The 9,337-nt window shown below is 45.6% G+C and overlaps 1 protein-coding gene across 1 annotated transcript in view; it reads left to right on the forward strand.

Moving 5' to 3' along the window:
• Positions 1–7,382, forward strand: part of crb1 (crumbs cell polarity complex component 1) — a 27,305-nt gene extending 19,923 nt beyond the window's left edge. The window contains exons 10-13 of the mRNA XM_008293029.1: positions 640–684; positions 1,949–2,071; positions 3,166–3,292; positions 7,164–7,382. Of these exons, the coding sequence (XP_008291251.1) occupies positions 640–684; positions 1,949–2,071; positions 3,166–3,292; positions 7,164–7,382 (514 nt within the window). The remainder of the gene's footprint in view (positions 1–639; positions 685–1,948; positions 2,072–3,165; positions 3,293–7,163) is intronic.
• Positions 7,383–9,337: the final 1,955 nt, after the last annotated feature.

A 9,337-nucleotide genomic window follows, 5' to 3' on the forward strand; every position in this document is an offset into this window, starting at 1 on the left:
ATTCTGGTGAGTGCAGGAGGCTTGTGGAGCATGTAGATGAGCACAGAGGAAACGATCCCATCATAAATACTTCACGCTCCGAAGATAACTTTCTTTCTCTATGAACGGCACCGAAAGCTTAGTTAGCAAACACGAAATGCACAAATAAATGCTCCAAAATTGCACAGACAAGGGACCGCGGCGCTACACAAACAAAATCCTTCACTGTAAATGTCTCCACATTTCTGCCTCTGTTCAGCATTTCAACCACGCCTGCAGTGAGCGTCTCAGAAGCTGCATTTCTATTCTAGTGTCAGCCAGAAAAGGCCTCAGTCTGCTGTGGTGTCTCACTACACAAGGCTCTCTGGTTCAGCGCCAGTTTCTTTCCCCTGTCATCTACCGTTTGCCTCGGAGAACCAGCAGGGGAACGCCTCCAAGCATTTATCCTGTAAACACACAGCCTCTTGCATTTTGCCTCTTTTGCACATAGAAAACCTTTGCAAGTGTCTCTCGCTAAGCAAGCCACCAGTCAAGCGATCTCCCTTTACTGGGAACATCTAGGCTGTAAAGTTTTCATCAAAATGACTTCCTTTTGTTTGTCTCTCTTGTTTGTGCCTCTTTCTTCCTGCTCTCACCATCTTTCTTTCTGTTCCCCTGCAGTGAACGCGTTGAAGAAATTCCATGGTACATTGTTGTCAGAAATGTGTGAGTTTTCTTTCTTTTTTGATTCCTCGTGTGTTCCCAGGTGTTTGTTTCCTGTTAGATGTTTGTCTCTCAAATGTCATGTACGCTGCCTTTTTTTTTTTTGTTCATGCCGTGTGCAACAAAATACCAAGCAAAGCAGATATTAAGTCTCCCTCTGACACCGTTTGTTTTAAAATGAGCCAACCACGTTTTCAAATGAGTGACAGCTGTAGCTCAAACTGATTCTTATGAAAGCCAAAATTACACACGTTCCAGGATGACTTTTGTCGGCATTGATGTGAGCTGGAGAGGCTTCAGGCTGATAGAAGGCGATAGAGGCCGGAGCAGAGTGGCTGGTCTTTTTCATTCCTGTACATGTGATTTGACATCCTGCTGGTGAAAAGATGCCAGAGGTCTTTAATCTTATTATCCTGGTCGCCTCCTAAGCCTCTTTGTCTCCCCTGTGGGGAACAGCAGGAGGCTGAACAATACAGCTCCTGCTTGGCTGAGTCTTCTGCTTCCGGTAGACATAAAACCGCTAAAAACTGCTGCACAGAACCTGCGAAACAACTCAGGGCCTCCTATAAGCGAGCGGGTTTATTTATAGAGCACGTTATGAGGTGACTCAAAGTGCTCTTCAGGCATGTAAAAGATAAAATGCAAAATGTAGCAGAGTAGAATTAGAGACAATTAAATTATTTATATGAAGTAAATGTAGAAACAAAAATAAGTGCACATTTTATAGTGATAGGATTGAATAGATTGACTGTAAAGAATACGCAAAATAAAAACATGTAAATGATAACAAAGAAATTAAGTAAATGAAAGTTCAGAATACAGTTACTGACCAGACTTTCTGCATTAATCTGACTGATTAACCCTGTTCAGGACACCAAGAAAGAATATGTGCAAAATATTAATTGGTATTCATTATAGACTTTATACTTTGTTAAATGCATTTTCTGATAAGTTGACGTATTTTTGGTTCTAAATTCATAACAACTGTCCCTCTTTTGATATTTTAAAAAGATGTTCAATAATAAAAAACAGCACCTGTCACCTAAACCACATGGCCTCGGGTCCAGAAGACCCCACAAGTCCTGAACAGGGTTTCTCTGACTCATTAAAACCTGTGGAGAAAAGAACCGTCTTTGGCTTGCTTTTTAAAATGCCTCCATGTGGGGGCAAATACAAATTTGATTCAGTTCTTTGTTTCACTGGAAGCTGGTAAAATACAAACAGCTTATTTATCGGTCCTCTGATGTGTCTTCATGTTTTCTGCCAGAAGGCCCAAGTTGCCGGTTTCGGTGTGCGGCGATGACACCAGAAACTACACCTGCTTCAACGGAGGCAACTGCACCAACCGCGAGCTGTCCTGTGACTGTCCACCAGGCTTCATCGGCCACCGGTAGGACACAGAACAACACAGACGTATGAGTAAAATACATCTGGATGACAGTGAAACACTCTGAGTAGCTGTGTTGTCGTTCTCTAATTTGTCCAGCTTTAGTTTAGTTTGCTGCTTCCTGCCACATTCATGCACACATACGTCCTTGGTGGTGTTCCTCTGTTACACTCGTGCACACTTTCTTTGCCTTTGCTGCTTCCTCCACTCACCAGCTTCTTCTTTATTTGCTGTGTTCTTGTTGTTTACTTATATAAGATCGTCATTGATTAGAAACTCGTCTCTGTGCAATAAAGTTGTATATTTAGAAGTTTTTTTCCATGAAAATAATCCCTCCTGCCGAGCTTAGAAAGGCTTCAACACAAGTTTGCATCGTTGTTTCCTCTAGAATGCACAGATCTACGTAGCCCGTCTCTCTCTCCACTTACTCGTTCCCACTCACAGCAGCTCGAGCACTCCAGCTCGCCTACAGTTCTGCTCAGACACAGTGGAGCTACTCGACGCTACACGAGGGCAAAGTGTAATGTTGGAGTAACTTAGCCACACAGAAATGGAAACAGATTCTGAAGTAGAATAACGATACAGAGTCCAGCTCTGCAGGTTGACAGGATTGGTTTCCTTCAGTTTGTTACACATGAAACCCTTCAGGTCTAAATCTGTGTGTTTGAGATGTCATCTGGGGGAAATGCTCGGCCATGGCGGCTTACTTTGCTCATGATGCGTCTTCTAGCATGTAAAAAACATCATATGAAGAGTTCATTTGCAAAAACAGAGAAGCCCATGTTTGTAGATTTTCAGAAAACTTGTTTTTGTTGTTGTTTTCTTGAGATAACATCAATCAAACTGAAGCTGAGTGGATCTGACTCGGTAGAAATGACAAAACAAAGACAACTGATTGATGTTGTCTCAGGTAGACGATGGAAAGGTGGGTTTCTGAAGGTCCGTGAAGACGGAGTTATCTGTTTTTACAAATGAACTCTTCATATAAACATGCTAGCGTTAAAAAAACAACAACTTGAGTTTCACTGATGGGGCTCTTTGCTCAGGTTCTTTTACCACAACAGATCCATTCACTCTGTGCGTCTCTGTGCCTGCAGGTGTGAGCAGGAGGTGGACGAGTGCAAGTCCAACCCCTGTCTGAACGGAGGCTACTGCCGCAACCTCATCAACAAGTTTGTCTGTGTGTGTGACATGAGCTACGCTGGAGACATGTGCCAGACGGACGTAAGCGACATTTACTTTTACGTGGCTGTGCTGCTGTGGCAGAACCTCTTCCAGCTGCTCTCCTACCTCATCCTCAGGCTGGACGATGAGCCGGAGGTGGACTGGGGACAAAATGACTGAGTCGGTGTGTGAATGCGTGTGTTTTTGCCACCGTGGGTTGCAGGGTGTGGTGCGCTTGTATGGGTGATTGATGGATGGTAGAAGATGAGGATGGGCAGTGCTTTTACATACGAATCTCAGGGGGACTCCTGATCCAGTTGGTACCACCTGATCAGGCGTCCAGCACACTACAGACAGTAGGGATTTCTTTAGTTTGACGTCAAGTTAAAGGGACCACAGAACTGTTTTGTGCCTTAAAACGACACTTTGGTAATCAGCAGCACCTTATTTAACATAGTTATTTATATTATCAACTTTAATTGCAGAACGTGCTGGACCTAGCTGTAGATCGTAGAGGCAGTGAGCTTTTGTAAAACCAGCCCAGACTATAAACAGTGAAGCTACAGTGGAGGAGTTTTGTAATCTGTTGATTGTTCTTGTAATTGTTTTAAATATTTATTCGATAAATTGTGATGAAAAGGGGAAACGAATCATCACAAGTTCTCAGAAAGTGACCCTTTCATAAATCCTGTTCTGTCCTGAATCTGAATCAGAGAAAATTTCATTGTCTTTGAGATGAAGAACTGATTGAAATAGTGCAGGAGAGTTATGACTTTATTAAGGGAAGGACGTTCTGCATCCACTGAAGCACTTTCTGGTGAGGTGAGGAGCATTATGGCATGTGAGTTATTTATAATGTGAAGATACCCCGTCAGTCTGAACCGGGTTTTTGGGAGCTCCGCCCGGATGAATTTGTGAACTATGAAAAGCAGTGTTGTAGTTACAAAGGCACCTGGAGGGGCTGGAAGACGACAAGATGTCTGGCTTTGTTCTTGATGTGCATTCAGAGCGCTGCGGTGACTGACTGACTGACTGACTGACTGCTGTGTGTTGTTTTGCACCAAAGAAGGATTTTTTTTCTGTCTCTAAACCTCTCCATTTCTGAGCCAAAGATATTTTAAGCCGAAATTCTCGGCGGCTGAACGGCACCGACACTCCACCATGCTGCTGTGGTCAACGTTTCATGAATCATTGCACTCGTGTAGACTTGTGTGTTGTTGTTGTTTGTCTTTCACTCTTGTTGTGCTGACATCACGCTGAATAATCCATGTACCACTGTAACTTCTCGTTTGTCTCTGTTCCCTCCATCGTGTTCCGTGTCCGCTCTGTCTCTGTCTTTGTCGTTGTCAAATAAAAGCAAAGTCTTTCTTATCAGCCTTGATTCGTTGTCTGTCCTCTTTTCTCCTCCATAACCAAACATTCGTTTCATTCCCATTTCCACCGTCGTCCGAGCTGCTGTCGAAGGTTCAAATCCTCTCGTTGATTTTCTAACCGTGTGTGTGTGTGTGAAGGAGCATCATGCTGAAGTCAGGTGGCCACCGTGACGCCGAACATAGACACTTAATCTCTTGTTAACAAGATGTAGCGTGAGTATGGCCCAGAATAGCCCGAGTTCATACACACACAGCAGTCACACACACACACGGTGAAGCCAACGGATAAGTCAGCGTAACTTCCTGATGTGCTGTTAGACGTGAGTGATGGAAAAATGCTGAACTGCAACCAGAACTCAGCTAGAGATGGTGTAATATGAGGCTTCAGTAGTTGTTTAGTCTGAGTCGTCCTTCAGCGTCTTCCTGCTGAGCTGCAGTGGAGGCGTACCCACAGAAACACATCATTTTGTGCTAAAGGGACTGTAATTAGAGATAACTGCTGGATTTCACTGATTCGGAGAGATAAAGCATCGAATTGACTCAAGAGAAGATTCTCGCAGACGCAGGACAAGATGTTGTCCCTCCTTACTCATATTTAATATCCAATAATAACCAAAGAAATGCTTAAAGTAAGTACAAACCCTCACAGAAGTCACATATCGGTGTGATCTCACGTATACTTCTGAGCACGCTGTGAATATGCAGCACTGGCCCGTTGTACACCTGCCTCCTGTCTCCCATCTTGTGTTTTTCAAGTCCGTGTGTGTGTGTGTGTGTGTGCGTGTGTGTGTGTGTGTTTTGCAAGCACAGGTAGCCCTAATGGTGAGGAAAGAGGGGGAGGAAATGGGAGGCAGTTTTTCAGTGTCGGCACTGATGTGGCCATCCTTTGAGAGCGGGGAGAAGCAGAGAGGAGGAAATGTGCTTTGCCAGCAAAAAAGCGGCATCTGGTGCTGAAGTGCAGTTTCAGCAGAGAGCTGGTGGCATTCACAGAAGTTCGGTCTGCTTCACAGAAACGTATGAGGGCAGCTTATCTGGCAGGCGCACACACACACACACCGACACACACACACACACCGACACACACACACACTGAGCAGGCTGATAGTGCTGACAGCAGGGAAGCATTGCTGCCCGTGTCTCTGAGTGCGGAGCTGCTCAGCCGAGGCTTCAGGGTGGCCTCGCCGTGTACCTTAGAGACTGGTTAGTTAGACATCTCTGTGCCGGTGTGTGTGGCAGCCAGTGACTGATGGCGGGTCCTGGCTGCAGGCTGCTCCCGCTCGCTTGTGTCACACTCGCTCTGACAGCCAACTGTGCTGCAGTGACAGGTAAGCACTTTCCAGGAGTCAACAAAGAACCTGTAGCGGAGGGAAAGAAAGTCTAATGTCTGCAGCGTCAAGCATGAGCGCATAAGTTATTTTTTGCCTCGGGACACGGATGGTTGTATTTTTATTAGAATTATGTTTCCATGTTGATTGCTGGGTGTAAAGTTTGCTGACTTCTGAGATTATTTTTCCTTGACTTGTGTAACCTGACAAGTTCAGTGAGAAGCTTTAGCTCTGAAGTGGCTGTCAGCGGGGATTTTAAGTGTTATGGAGCGAGACTTACAGCTGTTGTGCTGTTGTAACCTTGCAGCAGCCACTCAGAGAGTCACAACTATCACGCCAACCACAGCCACTGATGTAAGTGCACCTGCTGTTCTGTTTTCTGCTGCTGCTGCTTAATGACTGTTAACAATCACTCACCTGCTGCACTTGAAAGCTTTAATTCATCTTGATTCACTTCGGGTTTGATTGGTGACATCAGACATCTGTGGGTTTGTGTAATGTTGTTTCTAGTTGTGTGTGTGTGCAGATCAAAGGGCCACGAGGCTGTAAGTTAAATATGAAATAAGTCATTTAAGCGCCTGGATGCAAATCAGACACTGCATGTAAAGCAGCTTTTATTTCCTGCTTTAAAAGAGCGTGTTTGTCGGAGCTATTTCGGGTGTTTGCGAGTTTGTTTTTGGAGGTGTTTGTTGTGTGTGCGCTGATGGGATCATCAGGCAGCATCTTGCCCGTGTGTGTGTGTGTGTGTGTGTGTGTGTGTGTGTGTGTGTGTGTGTGTGTGTGTGTGATCCTTCACAGACGGAGCGTGCTCCATACAGCTCGCGGGTGGCTGCCGTGCTGGCACCGTGTCTGGTTGGCTTGGCGATAGTGGTGATGCTGGGGCTGGCGCTCGCCGCAGCCAAACTGCGAGAGAGGCGGCAGACGGAGGGAGGTTTCAGTCCGCGGCAGCTAGAGGCTCCTGGTGGTCGCAACCCACCTGCTGAGCTGGGAAACACATCCATCAGCACTTTGGCAGCACGCGTGGAGCGCCTGGTGTAGTGTAAAGAAGTCAGGAGAGGAAAAAGTGTGTGTGAGAGTGTGACAGAGAGAGAGAAAGAAAAAAAAAATGTGTGAGAGACAGAAATAAACAATGTAAGCTGTGTGTGAGAACCTTGAAACCAGAACATTTGCTTCACGCTTCCAGGAAAACGCCGTCCTCTGACTCCGCCTCTCTCTTGTCTCGCTTCCCTCCAGCTGACTTCTGAGGGTCTGACCTCTGACCTCTTGCTGTCCATCAGCCTGGTGTCCGTCGTCTTGCTGCTGGCTCTCATCCTGACCTCCGTCGGCCTGGTGGTGGCGCTGAACCGCCGCGCCACCCACGGCACCTACAGCCCCAGCCGGCAGGAGAAGGAGGGATCGCGGGTGGAGATGTGGAGCATCACGCAGCCGCCGCCTATGGAGAGGCTGATCTGAGAGGCAGGAGGTGGCTGTGATTCATGCGGGATAATGATCCGGTCCTGGTAGCAATAAAATAAATAACACCATTAAAAAAAAAACCCTGATAGCAGATATATAACTGCCTCCGTTTGGATTGAAGATCTGGAGCCTGCGTGGTTTGAAAGCTGCCTCTCTTCATTTGCATTCACACGCGAGGGAAGACTGGAGGAGATCTTGTGACACCATTTTTTTGTGTAACCGTGCAGCCGAGAGCTTCATCCGTCTTCCTGTGATGCTTTGCACCTGGTTCCACGGCGCTCGAGTGCATCCATCTTAACGGAAAGAGTTCAGAACGCAGCATCGAGTCTGTCACGTCCTCGTGTCCATATTTTTAGGAGTGATGGAGCGGCGAGCGCTGAAAGGAAAAAATTGATCTGGATTTGGGGCACGCGAACACATCGTCTCATTTGGAAAACTGGTCAGGATGGGCCTCATTTAAAGGATTAATCTGCCTTTATTCTAGATTTTTCTTCCTGTGACCGAACCCCAATGAAACAAGCTAAACAAACAGAGTGCTGGTCTGTCTCTGGTGAGGATGAATCATTTTAGAGTCACGAACATATACATTAACTTCTCAGAAACACTCAATAACTTCCCTAATGTGAGGGCGCATTAGCAGTAATACACATTTGGTGCTTCAGTGAGTGTCACTGGAAATAAAGTCCAGGTTCACTAGAAACAAGAAGCTCCTTGGAGCCACCGTATCAGCCCACACAGACTGCCTGCTGGGTTTATTTGTCTTTGAATGGGATTTGGTTACAATTAAAAAAAAATAGAATATGACTGGACTTGTGTTTTAAATTCATGAAATTCCATCCACGTGTATTTATTAAAGTAAAGCCCCTAATCTGATTCTTTATTCTGGATATTAAACGTCGATACGCAGTGTGTTGCTGCCTCTATTGATTTATTTTCACTTTCAGCCGACGCTCCCGGCGGACTTTTCTCACCGCCGCTCCTCACTGACAGAATCATGTCCTTTCACAGCCAGGTTTCAGGATTAGAGGCACTAGACGAGAATAGTTTCTTAGAGGCTGACTTGTATATTGATCAAAACAAAAAGCGTCTAGACTGCTCTGTCATTTCATGTGTACGTACCGTCCTGATGATTTTCTGTTTCAAACTGTGAATTTGACTTTTGTACTTCCGGTGACTGCACACGGACAATCTGCTGCTGAATAAACGGACTTTATTTGTTTTTATTTATGTCATGAAGTGTTGTGTCGTTAGGAGCAGAGCGACACGACTTGCATTTTTCATTTAATTAATAAATTCACACACAGTGGCTGATTCACTGCACAGAAGCGGTGCTGCTGTGGTGGAGCACCACCTGCCCCGGGGTTGTTTCTGAGCCGGTGGTGACCTGATGAAACACAGCATCATTTACACACAGACCGTATTTAAAAGATGAATGCAGCCACTTTGACGTCACCCATCGGTTTGTGGACTACCAATTTGAAGCCGCAGTGTCGGTGTTGCCGTCATTTTGGTCTTTTGAAACTGGACGGAACGAGCGAGAGTCGGAGCTGACTAAAGACACAACGGACAGCAGTGATTATAAGGGAGCTCCGCCTTAAAACAGAGTTTGTGTTGTCGTCTTTTTTTCACTCTAAACTGTATCATATTAAAAAATGAGCATCAGGCTGTACTGAAGGAGATCTGAAATCAGTGACTGAGACCATAAAGTCTTTGGGAAAACGTTTCCTGTTGTGACAAATCAGCGGAGAAGTTTTCTCAATGACTTCTGTTTAATCTGACTGAGGAGTCGCCCCCTGCTGGCTGTTAAAATGAACAACGGTTTAGGGCACTTTCACGTCGGCTCATTGTTTCAGACCTTTTATTTACAGCGTTTGAGGTAAAAGCTCCATGGAGCTAAAAGTGAAGACAAACCTGAGGTACCAGGATGAAGCAGCAACCAGTAGCTAAACGAC

The sequence above is a fragment of the Stegastes partitus genome, unplaced genomic scaffold (assembly GCF_000690725.1).
Source record: "Stegastes partitus isolate 25-593 unplaced genomic scaffold, Stegastes_partitus-1.0.2 Scaffold852, whole genome shotgun sequence".
In the NCBI taxonomy this organism is placed as follows: Eukaryota; Metazoa; Chordata; class Actinopteri; family Pomacentridae; genus Stegastes; species Stegastes partitus.